General features: G+C 51.2%; 1 protein-coding gene across 4 annotated transcripts in view; it reads right to left on the bottom strand.

Annotated features, from left to right (window-relative positions):
* GLP2R (glucagon like peptide 2 receptor) overlaps positions 1 to 15,063 on the bottom strand; it is a 56,304-nt gene extending 41,241 nt beyond the window's left edge. For 3 of the 4 annotated variants that reach the window (XM_019817165.3, XM_045044867.1, XR_006589726.1), the window contains exons 1-5: positions 13,571 to 13,708; positions 12,528 to 12,786; positions 6,507 to 6,594; positions 4,158 to 4,262; positions 618 to 739 (exon numbers count right to left, since the gene is read on the bottom strand). In XM_019817165.3, the coding sequence (XP_019672724.1) occupies positions 618 to 739; positions 4,158 to 4,262; positions 6,507 to 6,594; positions 12,528 to 12,626 (414 nt within the window). In that variant the 5' untranslated portion in view covers positions 12,627 to 12,786; positions 13,571 to 13,708. Of the gene's footprint in view, positions 1 to 617; positions 740 to 4,157; positions 4,263 to 6,506; positions 6,595 to 12,527; positions 12,787 to 13,570; positions 13,717 to 14,120 lie in introns of those variants that run through there. The other variant, XM_045044865.1, reaches the window with a different exon arrangement.
* Between the last annotated feature and the right edge of the window lie 478 nt (positions 15,064 to 15,541).

Below are 15,541 nucleotides of genomic sequence, written 5' to 3'. Positions count from 1 at the left end.
GACGCCCAGACCCCATCACAGACCCACCGACTCAGAATCTGTGAAACCAGGGGCGCCTGGGTGGCTCAGTCGGTTAAGCGTCCGACTTTGTCTCAGGTCATGATCTCGAGGTTCGTGAGTTTGAGCCCCGTGTCGGGCTCTGTGCTGACATCTTGGAGCTTGGAGCCTGGAGCCTGCTTTGGATTCTGTCTCCCTCTCTCTCTCTCTCTCTCTCTCTCTCTGCTCATGCTCTGCCTCTCTCTCTCCCCAAAATAAATAAACATTAAAAAAAGAATCTGTGAAACCATCCCTTCGGTATTTATTAAGTGCCCACGGTGTGAAAACATTTCTGGGCACCCCAGTACTAGGCCAGGGGTGAGAAGCGGAGGGTCCTTGGGGGTCCACATGTCACCCTGAGCTGCAAAAGAAATGCGGCCAGAAAAAAAGCCGGAGGTTGGCTGTTGTGTGACTGTGGACCTTCCCCAGGTGAGTCTGGGGCAGACTGGCTTCAGAGGAAGGCTCTCTGTGTGGCCCCAAAAGCCAACTGGGGGTGGGGGTGGGGGTGGGGGTGGAGGGGGACCCTGGTGGAGGGCGGGGGGAGGGGAGGACCCCGTCATCACCGGGCCAAGCAGACTCACTTTCTGTTCGGAACTGTGCTTCTTGGAGCATTCGGAATCATCTTGCCAAATATTTGTGGAGTTCTCCAGTGTCTGCCAGGTGCCCTGAGCCAGGCAGCGTCTGTAGGCCCTTCCAGAGTTTTCTGCAAAAGTAAACAGAGCTCTGGGAGAAAGGTCAGGGGCCACAGCCCATTCCCCAGTACGTGGTGAGGTCCTCACCGCAAAGCTGTGGAAAATCCCAGGGAAAAGGGATTTGCGTTTCCCTCAGGAAAACACGGAAGCTTCTGCATTTCATAACAAACCACGACCCGCTCACGTCTGCTGTGTTTACCCAAAGTCCCGGGAGCCAGAACAGTCCCTCTGAGTCCCTGACTCGGAGATGCACAGCCCAACTGGGAGACTCGCGGACCTGGGGTGCAATCGGAGGGCCATCGCGTCCTGGTGCCTAAGGGGCGATGTCGTGAGGAAGAGACAGGGGTGGACCCAGCCTGCTGGGCCACCTCCAAGCTCGGTGGCCTGGAGCTCGTGGTCTCTCCGCTCCCTGAGATGCTCTGCCCGTGATGATGATCGATGTGGCCCAGCCACATCCATTCCCGGGGCCCTTCCTTCCCCAAAGGGGTCTCCCCCTCCCTGGGCCACTGGCAACTGGACTTGCAAATGAGAAATGGAAAATGTCCGAACTTTCCCGCCCCGAGCCTGTTGGCAGCAGGCTGATGGTGATGCTTCGCTGGCTTTAATGGACAGACATCCAGAGGGAGCTCCCATCTGCCACCCGAAGGGCCCCTCGGAGCCTGTCCGACTGACCCCTCCAGCATCATTCTCCCAACACCTGCTCCCCAGACCTGCGCCCCCTGCCCACTTCCTGCCTCTGTTGATGGCAGACCCTTTTTCCCAGGCCTGGGGCCCCAAACCTTGGAGCCTTCCTTGATTTTTCTCTGTGTCTCTTACGCTTCATCCGGCCCATCAACCAAGCCTGTCAGCTGCCGGGCTTCCAACCTACCCGAGTCTGAGCACAGCCTTTCACCTTTCACCTTCTGTTCCCCCTCCCTGGAGCTGCCCTTCTCCCTCTCCCTCTCTCCCTCTCTCGGTTTATTGCAGATGCCTCCAATACTCCTGCCCCTCCTCATGGTCTATGGGTAACACGACAGTCACACCATGTCATGCCTCGTCCCAAATCTTCCCAGGGCTGTCTGAAAATAAGTCAGCGTCCTTCCCTGGCCCCCACAAAGCCCTGGAAGGCCTGGCTCCTAGTAGTCTCTGACCCGACCTCCCGGTGGCTCTCTTTCCCCTTCAGGGCTGTCACCGTTACAGTCCCCCGTCACACCCTCCGCACCCTCCGATTGGAGTTCTTGTTCCCCTGGTCTTTTCCCACCAGAACTGTTCTCCTTCTTCCTTCTCTAACCCTCTCCTTTGCCTCCATATTTTCTTCTCACTTGCAAGAACCCGTCTGGATTCTAAGATTTAACGCACAGGATGTTGAGCAGAAGAGTAACTTCCCACCTTCTGCGAATCACACTCCCTCTGGGACACTCCAGAAGCCCAGATCCCATTTTTAAAAAAAGCCTTGAACTCAACTTCTTTGTAAGTTTAGATTTTGGACCACGTTTCCCCCCGCCCCCCCCCCCCAAGCGGAATGTACCCGTGTCTTTAGCTCTTGGGAAAAACAGGTGGACGGAGGGGCCGGGTGGTGATGGTCCGTTTCATGTGCCCTTTAGACCCATGGACATTCGGGGTCTTAAAGACCTTCAGGAATCCAAGGGCTTGACCTCGGGCTCAGCCTCAGTTCCGTTTACGAAGCACCTACTGTGCGGCTGACTCCGTGCCTGCCTGTTTGTTCATTCCTCTGCGTGGCCTTAAAAGTAGTCACTGTTTGCTTCACTTTGCAGACAAGAAAACCACAGCTCGGAGGGCTTGGACACTTGCCCAAAGTCCCAGAGGGCAAAAGCAAGGGGCAGGCTCTGGACCCCACATGCAGGGCTCTTTCCACCCCACTACGCTGGCTTGCCCCAACTATCCAGACTCTCTGGTCCAGCAGACTCTGGTATCTTCCTTTAAACGTCACGTCCCCATGCCTTCTGGGTCACCTCCAGCTGGATTTGACCAGAGCACAGTTCCACAGAATATGCTACTAGCTTTCCCATCAAGACATGCATCTCTCTTCCTTGGAAACTCTCTTAATCGAAACCAGGTTTTAACTGATGATGAGTTAGTGAGCTGAAATTAAACACAAAGTATCACCATCTCGCCTGCACAGAAACCCGTTCTCACTTGGTTTTGCCTAGAACTTTGTAACCGCTTATGTTTTTTGAGAATAATTTTTTTTTTTTACTTGCTCTCTGATGGTCTGCGATCAAAGGCAAAAGAGTTCTAACCAGTAATTGCTTCTGTCCCCTTCCAGAATAAACCCACCAAGAGGCTGGGCTGCTGGGGCCAGTGGGGGGCAGGATAATCATCCTAGAGTCCTACGTAATAGCTACTTCCTTCAGGCAGGGTGGGGGTGAGCTGAGTGGTTAAAGATTCCATCCAAGTCCCATGGGGCTTAAAAGCACCATCCACCAGCACCACCTTCCAATGTTATCGCAAGGGTAATTTTTTTAAGGTTAAAAAATTGGGGGGCACCTGGGTGGCTCAGTCGGTTAAGCATCCGACTTCAGCTCAGGTCATGATCTCACAGTCCATGAGTTCGAGCTCCGCATCAGGCTCTGTGATGACAGCTCGGAGCCTGGAGCCTGCTTCGGATTCTGTCTTCCTCTCTCTCTGCCCCTGCCCCCCTCTGTCTCTCTCTCTGTCAAAAATAAAACAAACATTTTTTTTTAATTATAAAAAAAAGATTAAAACTTTTTTTTAAATGTTCATTTTATTTTTGACAGAGAGAGAGGGAGAGAGCATGCATGTGAGTAGGGGAGAGGCGGAGAGAGGGAGAGGGAGACACAGATTCAGAAGCAGGCTCCAGGCTCTGAGCTCTCAGCACAGGGCCCAACGTGGGGCTTGAACCCATGAACTGTGAGATCATGACCTGAGCCGAAGTCAGGCGCTTTACCGACCGAACCACCCAGGTGCCCCAAGATTTTATTTTTAAGTAATCTGTGCACCCAACACGGGGCTCGAACTCACAGCCCTGAGATCAAGAGTTGCGTGCTTTACTGACTGAGCCAGCCGGGCACCCATTGCGAGGATAGTTTTGATGCCCTTCTTCTCCATCTGACAAGCCCAAAGTTGGGGATGTGAGCATCCCAATCTCTCCCCCACCTCTCACTCCTCTCCACAATGACCCTGCAGTAAATTCAGTGATAGCTGGGCCTAGACTCTCCAGTCTTCAAAGAAAAGAGGACTATTGCATTAATGGAGCATCCAGGTGCAGAAGACAAGCAGAGGCACACAGAGAAGAAGGAAAGTGTGTTACTGACAGTGTAGGAGACCTTCTGTGGGGAGCAGGACTTCAGAAGACCACAAGATTGGAGCTCTCTCTCTCTCTCTCTCTAATTGCTCCCTGACTGGCCTACCCAGGAGGGAGCAGCCCTTAAGGAAACTGCCAGAAAATAGCAAAATAAGACTTACTACCTTCATGCCACCAAGGTAAGTAGGAAGGGCAGGGAACAGAGACATTTCCTGGAGAAGAATGAGGCCAGCACACGTATCGATCAAAGGTCCCGTTACAAAAGGTCCCTGTGGAGAGAAAAGGTCCAGAATGAATGGAAGTGTTGGAGCATCCAAGCCACTGATGGAGGCAGAGGTGCCCAGGAGCCCAGAGCCCCCTTCCTGGCATGGGAAGCTGGTGCATCTTGCTCAGGAACTAGCATGGGTATCCCACTGTCCAGACGGTCAAGGTTGCGGAATGGTGTGGGGAGGAAGGAATCAGCTTAGCGCATCCCCAAGCACTGTGACTCTGTCTACCCAACCTGACCTCTGGCCCTGGTCCCATCAGCTATGTCAGTGTGTACGTCATGCTGATGTTGGTTTGTTTTATTTATTTATTTAAAAAAAAAATTTTTTTTTTCAACGTTTATTTATTTTTGGGACAGAGAGAGACAGAGCATGAATGGGGGAGGGGCAGAGAGAGAGGGAGACACAGAAGCGGAAACAGGCTCCAGGCTCTGAGCCATCAGCCCAGAGCCCGACGCGGGGCTCGAACTCACGGACCGCGAGATCGTGACCTGGCTGAAGTCGGACGCTTAACCGACTGCGCCACCCAGGCGCCCCTGATGTTGGTTTGTTTTAACATGGACTGAACTCTCACACAAACTCGGGGTCAAGAGGACACTTGGGGATTCAGCCAGGGCCTTCTGTTCCATAATTAACTAAAGAATCGTCAAACCTTCATCAGTTAGATCCTGGAACACCCGTACTGTGAAATGTGCAAGATGGCCAGTGGGTAGACAGGGAGAATTGAGGTTCTTGGTTACATGTATCTGACCCAACCCCTATTTGGTCATACTTCTCCATTCGAAGACCAAGCCAACAATCATTATGAGATATCTGCACCATCTCAAATTCAAGGGATGATTTACACCCTGGCACTTGGCAATGAGAAGATAAAAACCTACGATGCAGCCTTATGGACCTCCTGGAATGGAATGAAGGGGTTTCAGGCCGGATCCCAAATGTCCATATTGCAAGCGGCTCACTCCTGGGAGCCAAGCATCGTTCCTATCTGCTTCCTATTGGGTCTGGAACGCAAGGGCCACTCAGGTTGAACAGCCACGTTCCTGGCGTCAGGACCCCACAGACACAGATCTGCCAGGTTATGAGCTGGCTCGGGCGACTCGCGGACCCAACTGCCAAGTGTCGGCACATGGTCTGTGTGAAGCAGTGCTCACCTGGCCGAGCTGCTCACGGCATGACTTCAAATAAAGAGGACTTGTCCTACTTTGATTTCAGAAAGCAAAGTATTTCAGCATTCCCCAAAGTGAGGGGTGGTTCTTGTAACAGATGTCAAGCATCGATTCTACCGGCCCGGGCTGAAAAAAATATTCAGAGGGAGAGGGGTATGGCTTGAAGGCTAGCACTGGTTTGGGGTCCGGAAAAAGAAGAGAGGGTTCATGATGTCCTGTCTTCTTGTGGGCCCCTAAATGAAATACTCTGAAAGCAGCCAGAAGGATAAGGAGGGGCCGGCTTTCATCATTACAAAAGTTAAAAAAAAAAAAAAAAAAGAGTCTAGATGCACTCAAAGAGTCAGTATGAGGGCAGGAGAGGCCATGGACTGATCAAACTATTAGCACAGTTGCTAGAATACTCTAAATCTACTGTAGATCTGGATAAGAGAAATGTTAAGACTCAGATTCAGATAATACCCTGGGGGACTGAGGACTTCCTCCCACCCACCTACCCAATAGAGTCCCAGGTTAATCTATGGCAGTTGCTCATGTCATGGTGGTGAGTGTGCTGTGACCGATGGCTTTAATAAATAGTCACATCTATGAACATCTTGTCTCATATTCTCTTTTATAATAAGAGGTGGGAGTCTCTCTTCCCTTTCCTTGAACCTGGGTAGGCCTTGGTAACCATCTGACCCAATTAAACATGGAGGAAGTAGCTTCTGAGGCTAGATCATAAAAGGCAACATGGCCTCTGGTCACCCGCCATGCTGTGAGGAGCCCAGGCGGTGTAGACAGGCTGTGGGGAAGTGTTATGGCCAACGGACTCTGAGCTGGGAGCCATCATCAACCAGCAGACGTAAGTGTGAACAAGCCTTCAGATGATTCCAGCCCCAGTCATCGATACTTCCAGCTAAACTTCAGATACTAAAGAGCAAAAACAAGCCATCCTCGCTGTGCCTGGTCTGAATTCCTCACCCAAAGAAACTGTGAGAGATCATAAATGATGATGATGATGATGATGATGATTGCTTTAAGCCACTAACCTTTGGAGCTATTTGTTACACAGCCATGGGTAGCTCATACATGTGCTTACCAGGAGGTTCCTTGAGTAAGTCTCTCAGACACTTCTCTTTGTATTGAGCCCACTTGCGAGTTGTGTCCTCAAGGAGGGATCCTGTAACCTGGGCAGAAAACACCACGGTGACCCCCAGGTTAGCCACAAACACAGAGGAGGCCTCATTAGCATTATGCCATGACTCTCAAACTGTCCCACTGAAGGGACCCTCCTGCCCTGCACTGAGAAGCAGAACTTCTTCAACATCTCATGTCCCATCTTACAGACGCACATGGATTTCGCATTCACTCCCTGATCTAATCACACTGGTTTTAGTACAAATATGGAAGATTTTTCTTCCGCCACAAAATCTTCAACTGGGGTTGACGTTTCAAGAGGAGGCAACCCGCTCACCCTGAATGGCACGCCCTGGTATATGAATATTTGCACGTTCCTAAGATTATGTGCATCTCAAAGAGAGAAGCATTGTATCAAGAAGGGCCCGATACTGTCAGGGAAAGGCTACGAATTTTAGGGACCTGTGCCATCCCACCTAGTGGCCCGTGGGTCCAGAGTCAAAGATTGGGTAGACAGATGCTCTGCTACTAAACTGAGGCCTTGGGAGTTTTTTCTTTCTGACATGAACTATCTCCTCCCAGAGAGTCTTAAAAATACAGCACATCTTTTTGGGCTTTGCAGACAACAGAGTTGTCCAACAACATCTAATTGAGTATCCATACCACTGCTTTTGTCTTTTGAACAAAACAAGGGGTTTAAAGGGGTTTTCTCTTCTTTAACTTAACTCATCTTTATTGAGCACCTGTTGTGCGCTAGGCTTTGCATTAAGGAGGGACCGAAGGGGTGCAGCGATGAGCAAGATACAGCTTCTGCCCTAAAGGACTTAGAATCTGCTAAAGATAAGACAACTGTGTAATTGGCTGGCATGCAAAGTCAAGTGACATTCTTATGCCATCGTCCTCTGCTTCTAAAGAGCCTCATCTCCTAGTGGCTCAGTATCGGCACCATTGGTCATGAACCAGAAATGAGGAGTTTTCCTTGGCTCAACTAAGCACCAGATTCTGTCCTAAGCCTCTCTCCTGTCTAACCCTGCCTCCCGTTTCTTCTACCTCTGACCTGGTCCACACTGCCCCCAAAGGGATAGGTCCACAGGGCTCTCCTGCGTAAGGTCTTCCCCTAGCAGCCTGTTGACTTGACTTCACATCTCAACCACCCCCAGCTCAAGCCTCTCGACCCCAGTCATGCTTTTCTACGACTTTGGAAAACGTCCTCTCGTCCACCCTCGTCGTCAACCTGGCTCACTCCTTGTTCGCCCCTGTTCACTTGAGACTAATGACCCCTGATCATGCTTGACCACCTCTGTCACTCAAGTCTTGAGCTAATGACCCTTCTCCCCAGTGACCCCACACATAAACAAGTCCTATGGCCCATTGTGTTGTATTGTCATTGGGGCTTGAATTGTCCAACCCCTTCACTATCCCATATATTCCTTGAGGGCTGACATACGTCTTTTCATCTCTGAATACAAGCCCCTAGCACAGGGCAGGAGCTATTGTCCTCAGTTTCCCCCAAATTCCAGCTAAAGAAACAGAAGCACAGGTGTGGGACAGAGTTGGGGTGGGGCTGAACACAGGAGGGGTTAAATATGTGAACACACACACACACACACACACACACACACACACACACACACAGCCAGCACCACCATCACCCTCACCCCCCATGAAAAAAACCCAACCACCTATGGGCCCAATGGGGCAGCCAGTTTCCCCCTTCTGAGTAATTAGTCCAATCTACCTTCTCCCTCCTCTGCCCTGCGTGGCCCACCCCCCAGTGCTATGGAATTCATGACGGGGCCTGGGAATAGTTCCTTCACATTTTTTCCCCAAAGAATCACACGGCTAGCTTTTTGAAGAAGAATTGGTATAGTCATTGTTAGACTAGGGATTCCCAAACTTTCTCAACTCATGGCACCCTCAGTGGCTCCATCATTTCCCCCACAGCACCCCTAAGCCAAAAGAAATGCCTAAAGTCCCATTCGTTTAGTAGGTGGGGCCAAACAACTTAAGAAACTTTTGCATCCTAGCAACTGTGTGCCCACCGGAGATTGGACAACCTCCCAAATCTGGGAATCAGATCGGACACAGCCATATTTGCACCTGTTCCATACTGATGTTTGGGTGGTCCTTGCTTTTTATGATAGCATCTGCAAAACACTCCCAGCTTTGTAGAGATCCAACATCATCAAAGGGAGAGGAGTGTTACCGAATACTGAAACTATGAACTACCCCGAGCCAGGTCCGGCAGATGTCATGTAGAGCTGGACTTCCCTTGAAAAATTAAAATGTCTTACAGCAGCCCTGTGAACTCACAGCGGTGCCTCGGGGCACCTTAGCACACAATTTAGAAACCATGGGATTAGCCAACAAGTAACAATGATAATGATAATGAGGAGGAAATAGTTGGCATTTATCCCTAGGCAATAGGCTTTCAGTCTCCCCTTAATATTTTCTGTCTCTGAGTTGTGGCAAGAATCAGGATGGAAGTTTATTAACACATTAAGGAAATAAACATCCTAACTGGACCATAGAGGAGTCTATATTATTTTCCACAAGTTCAGCACATAAATTGATAGCCAAATTGTCAGCTTCCAGAATCCTGCAGGCCGTGGAAGTAAGACCCTTTCTTAGATAAGGTGCTGTTTATGTCCTCAGGGACTTCCTTGGAACTGGCCAAGGAAAAGACAATAAAGTCAGCCAGGCACGTGAACTGTCCCTGGGTGGACACGACCCTCTCTCCTCCTGCCCTATGCCATGACTGATGGCCGTGGCTAAAAGTGCATGGCTAAAAGAAGGGGGAGGAGAAGGAGGGGAGGAGGCGGTGGAGGGGGGGTGGGGGGAGAAGGAGAAGGACAAAGAAGAGAAGAAAAAGAAGGAGAAGAAATCTACAAAGCACTGAATTTGGTCAATGTAGGGGAGCTGGAAAAACTCAGACTGCCTTCCCAAGCACCTGTCCTAAAGACACAAGGAACACAAGACGCAAATCCAAGTTCGATCACAGCCCGATTCAAACAAAATAGAGGCAAGGCAAGAACACGGATGGATGTTTTCTAACTGGAAAAATGGACTTGATCTCGATTCTTCGTTCCCTCTTCCCTTTCTCACAGGGAACCAGCATCAGCGACTAACTTGGCTGAAAAGAGAGGAAAAGGAAAAAAAAAAAAGACCTTCTGTTGACGGCTTTAAATACACTTTATTGTATTCTTGGTTCAAGAAGGCATCTGCCTCTCTGTCAATCAAACAAAAATTCCAGGAAAGCAAAAAGGGGAGAAGGTGGAATCAGAATCTTGTATCAGAAAATACCATCTCCTTCCAGACTCTTCTCTCTGTGCACATGCTTCCGTTTACTTTCTTCTTTTTCTTTCCCTTTTTATTTTAACCAAAAAAGGAAATCATCTTGCTTTGTGTTTTCACCGGAAGATATAGGGTGACTATGTATCCATTTCGAGACCCATACTTCTAAAATGCCATTTAAACAGCTACATAATGTTCTATGAACACATGTGATATAATTTGAAATCTTCCAGCATGAAACACTTGCACGGGCTTAGAGGCTTGTTAATAGAAATGATGCTGCACTGAAAATATTCACAGTTAAACGTTTGAGCGCATCTTCATTTTCTTAGGAGAAATTCCTTCAACTGGAATTTCTGGGCCAGAGAGGATACACATTTTTAAAGGGTTCTGGTGACATAGCGCCAAACTGTCCTCGCCAAACTTTTTTTAATTTAAAAATATGCACCTTTTTACACTCTCATCAGCAACGCACGAAAGAGTCACAGATTTGTTTCTCCAAGAGCCTTCGATAGAGAGTTCATGTTTTTTTAAAGCCAGAGCAACTGCTAATTCACTTAAATGAGCTGGGGTGGGGGGTGGGGGGTGGAACCTGCTTGGATTTCGAAACTAAACCATCCCTGAGAATTTCTCATGAAGTGAATTTTATGAAGAGTTTCTGCCAGAAAACATGCCATAGTCATTAATATTCCAGGCAGGGAAAGCATCTGTGAGCAAAATCCATCATGAAAGTCTACGCAAAGCCTCGTCGTGTAAACATCTGGAGGGAAAATATGGGTTTTTAAGACTGAGAACCAAGAGCGGGGCGGGGGGGGGGGGACATTGGGGCTATAGATGCACACTGGAGGACAGACAGAGGAAAGAACTTCTAGAAATAGATGCGGGTGGCAGACCAGGGACACTGCTCGCTTGGAAAGAGTATTGATTGTGAGAATGCCAAATGATAGAGCTGAGGTGTGGCTTTTTCAGTGTCATAAGCTGGCCTGACACATTGCAAATTTCGCTGCCGTAACATATATACGTATATATTCCGTATGAATGCCAGGGAAGCGAGAACACTTCAGACACCACGGGCTGACTTGACTCCCTGGTGCCACTGTTCACGAGCCACGTGATCTCAGGTGACCGTCTAACTCCCACCGGCCTTAATTTCCCCGACTGTAAAATGGGCTCGCTAATAACACCTCCGTCCGAGGCTCGTGGCGGGGACCTAGCGGGACGATGCTACAGCCGTGGTGGGCACTTAGGGGACGATCGACGCGTGATCGTGTGTAAGAAGGCGAACGAGGCCAGACAGTTCTGTGTTCAGTATTAACGCGCCACGTACAGAAGATTGAAGCCAGGATGCGCGTTCCGTAGGGACTCGCCCGGCAACCCGCTGGGTCTCAGGAGCACGATGGTGGCCCGCCCAGAGGCTGCCACCATGGCAGGGATTCCACGAAACCATCCATCGGACTCGCATCCACAGTCCGTGAGGGCTTGAAGGCAGTCTTGGGGAGGAGTCGGATGCAGAGAATTTGGTGGGTGTTTTCTGCCTGTCTGGTCCCGGGTTAGCACCAAAGAAAGCCCGATGAGGTGCACACTTACGAGATCAGGGACACGGCCCTCCCTGTTATGGGGGCAGAGGAGGCATTTCTAACAGGAGGGCCTCCCTCTCGGGGTTGCTGAGAGCACGAAATGAGTTAGTACACAGGACGTGCCAGGCACCGGCCCTGGAGAACATCGCGAGTGTTCCATCCAAGTGTTAGCTTGTGTTAGCTCTTACTGTATTTCGTTAGGACGAAAGCAGGTTGCAATACAATATTTATAGTCCGAGCCTATGTTAAAAAAAAAAAAAAAAAAAAACAACTATATGGAAATAAATGGCAGAAAAATGTCTGAAAGTACGAGACCCCCAAAGCGAACGAGGGTGATTTTGGGGGGGGTGGGAACCCAGTGATTTATAGCTGGTGCTTGTACTTCGTCAGATTGCATACGTTTAATTTTTTAACCAATGCTCATTCTATATTTTCATACTGAGAAGGAAGGAAAAGGAGAAAGGAAAGGCGGAAAAAAAAAAACCCCACTGCCCATCAACCTAAATACTCAGGCCTGAGAAAACTGTAAGGGCAGACAAGAGGACCTATGTGACAAGTTTAAATGCTATTTACAAAAAATTTTTTAAGTTGATTTTTGAGAGAGAGAGAGAGAGAGAGGGAGACAGAGTGTGAGCGGGGGAGGGGCAGAGAGAGAGGGAGACACAGAATGGGAAGCAGGCTCCAGGCTCCGAGCTGTCAGCACAGAGCCCGAGGTGGGTGTCGAACCCACGAACCGCCAGATTGTGACCTGAGCCGAAGTCGGACACCCAACTGATTGAGCCACCCAGGCGCCCCTTGAACGTTATTGACAGAGTTCACGTGGCCCCTGGGAAATGCTTACATAAATGATGTCAAGGGGGAAGTGGGATTCAAAACTCTTTATACATCACGATTTCAGCTGCCTAGAAGCATGCATAGGATTTGCAGAAAACATGCCAAAATTCAAACAGCGATGGCCTCCGAATACCGGGATTGTGGTTTCTTGCTGCTTCCGTCTTAACGTTTTTCCAAATTGCCTACCAGAGCCCCACACGGCTTCTCGGATCGGAAAAGATACAAAAGTGGTCCTAACAGCAATCATTGTAACAATAACAGTGAGAACGCACTCTTACTTGCTTGATGAAGACCAGGAGCAGCAGGCCGAGGACCGGGGGAGAGCGCTTCCCGGAGGCAGGGAGAGGCCTGGCCCCCCGGGCAACGGGGGTGCCCATGGGCAGCGGGTGGACTCCAGGTGGGGGACCCCGCTTCCTTCTCCGGGGCGCCGCCCCGCTCGGTGCCGGCCTCCCCTTCCTTGCCGCGACTTCACAAGTGCGGGCACGCTTCTAGAAAGGTCCGAGATGTACCACAGGCGGCCTCCCGCTGCATTCTTCCCTGCACGGGGCGGGTGGGGGATGTTTGCACAAACCCAGTGCGCGCACGCGGGGAGGAGAGCCTCCGAACCGGTCTAGAGCCACCTACCGAATGTGCAGGGTTTCTCAGAAGCCGGCGGCTCATCCCCCGCCCCGGCCCCCACCCCGAGGGCAGGGAGATTTTTCCCAGACCTTCCCCAAGTCGGCTGTGCTCCCAGGGACTTCCTCAGCAGAGGCCGCCCCGGGAGGAAAAGCCGGGCGGGCAATGGGCCCCGCTTCTGAAGCCCCTGCTCAGCACACAAGGCCACCTCCGGTTCCAGCTGTCATTCAGCAGGACATGGTGGGCCCGGTTCCAGCTGTGCGGTGGGCGTCTTGGTGAGGGGGTTGCGTTTCTTACTAAGGCAGCAGCTCGTCCTGGCCGCGAGGGCAGGGTCTCCTCCTGGGGGCCCCATCTATGTTAACACTTCCAGGGAGAGCTCAGGTCCGGACCCAGGTCCTGAAGCAAAGCCCCCAGTCGGGGACCCGGGCCCCGTCTACACCAGAGCACAAGGACGAGAGGAAAAGGCAACTAACATTGTTTGTAGTTTCACACACGTGCATTTGCACACGAGCTTTCGGCCCACCGCCTGCTTCCTTTGCCCTCACGATGGTCCGGTGAGAGCGTGATCATTTCCCCACTTGACAGATGAGCAGGTGAGGTCCAGAGAGGTTAGGATGCTTGCTCAAGGCCGCACAGCAGTAAATGGGAGAGCCGGGGTTACCCAGAATCACCTGCCACGGTTACTTGGCCACGTGCTCTATCTCACCTTAGGTCTGCAGGCCTTGTTCCTTTGTGCTGGCGGGTTCCTCGCGGGGCCTCTGAAAGGCTCCATTCGGCCCTTCTCACCTCACCTCTCCCCGTCCAGCCCAGAGAGGCCCAGGAGGAAGAGGTCCTGACTGGATGAAACGCAGTCTGCAAGAGACAAAAAGATTGTGTTTTCATTTAGTTTACTCTGGCTTTTCTCTCCATTCAAGTTCGAACAGGGGGGCTCACCTGCGCTCACTTATCTGAGTAAATGATTGCTGAACCGTGGGGGAGAAACAAGCAAACATCGCTTAATAGAAATCCTTGCAGATCTTGGGGCTCCCAGGGGGCTCAGTCGGTTGAGCATCCGACTCATGACCTCAGCTCAGGTCGCGATCTCATGGTTCGGGGGTTCAAGCCCCCACGTTGGGCTCTTTGCTGGAAGCACAGAGCCTGCTGGGGATTCTCTCTCTCTCTGCCCCTCCCCTGCTTGCATTTTCTTTCTCTCTCTCTCTCAAAATAAATAAATACACTAAAAAACAAATTAATTAAAAAAAAAAAAGAACAAGCACCCTTTTTTCCCTGAAGGGACAGGAGTCGGGGCCACGCACGAGCTCTCGGCTGCTGGACAGATGCCATCTAGTGATGAAACGTGGTAACTCCTCTTCCCAAGACACGGTGGCCAACCCCACAAATGCAGGGCTCACAGGAGGAGCCAGCAGGAGGCAGAGAGTGACAGTGACCCACAGGGCACTGCCCTTCTCCCCTGCCCGCCCAGCCCGGTGATTCTCTGGTACATCTGGGGGTACATCTGGGGGGGTCATACAGTCTAGGACCTGTGTGTTTCCACGTAGGACCACGTGGAATCTTCTGTGATGTTTTTCCTGTTCTTATTCCTGCATCAGTGTCCTCTGCCCGAGAAGTGACTGTAGAGTCCTCTGTGTCACCACTCCCAGAGAGCCCCCATGACAAGGACAGGACTGAGGGTGCCAACTGGTGTGCCTGCCGGCTTTGGAGACCCTGGGACAGTGCTGGGTGCCACACCCCTGCTCTATACAGCCCCGAGGCCCCAGAGGAGGCTGCCTGAACCTTGAGTCTCTCTGTCCCCGAAGCAGGACGTTGTCTTTGGCAGTCCCTGTCTCTGTAGGGTTGGGCACGGAGCAGGCTGGGGCAGGCTGCAGGATTCCAAATTTCTGGAACCCAACCCTGAGCACCCCAATGGATGCAAAAGGCAAGCGGGGGGTGGTCCAAACTCACCCAGACACCTGCCCATACGCCCCTGGTCTTCATCAAGCACCGACCTCCTCCATACAAACCAAAGTGTGGAAGCAACCCAAGTGTCCGTGGACAGATCAACAAACAAAACATGGTCTATCCACACCAGGGATGCCACAGAACCTTCCAAAGGAAGGAAATTCTGGGGGCGCCTGGGGGGGGCTCAATTGGTGGATTGTGCAACTTTTGATCTTGGGGTCGTGAGTTTGAGCCCCACGTTTGATATAGAGATGACTTAAAAATATCTGGGACGCCTTGGGGGGGCTCAGTCGGTTGAGCGTCTGACTCTTGGTTTCGACTCAGGTCATGATCTCACGGTTTGTGAGTTCGAGCCCCTACATTGGGCTCTGTGCTCACAGCGTGAAGCCCGCTTGGGATTCTGTCTCTCTCTCTCTCTCTCTCTCTCTCTCTCTCTCTGCCCCTCCCCCATTCACTATCTCTCTAAAGAAATAAAAGGAAACTTAAAAAATACATAAAAACAAAGGAAGGAAACTCTGACCCCCGCTATGACACGGGTGAACCTTGAGGACATTACACTGAGTGAAAGAAGCCGGTCAGGAAGAGAGGGTACTGCATGACCCCACCTGTGTGAGGTCCCCGGGGTGGCCGGGTTGGTAGAGACAGGAAGTGGAGTGGCAGGTGCCCGGGCCGGGGACAGGGAAGGGGAGCTCCGCCCTCGGGGTCCCAAGATGAAGAGGGGACTACAGACTGGGGCACA

The sequence above is a fragment of the Felis catus genome, chromosome E1, assembly GCF_018350175.1.
Source record: "Felis catus isolate Fca126 chromosome E1, F.catus_Fca126_mat1.0, whole genome shotgun sequence".
NCBI lineage: Eukaryota > Metazoa > Chordata > Mammalia > Carnivora > Felidae > Felis > Felis catus.
This window is presented reverse-complemented; position numbering and strand designations above follow the sequence as displayed.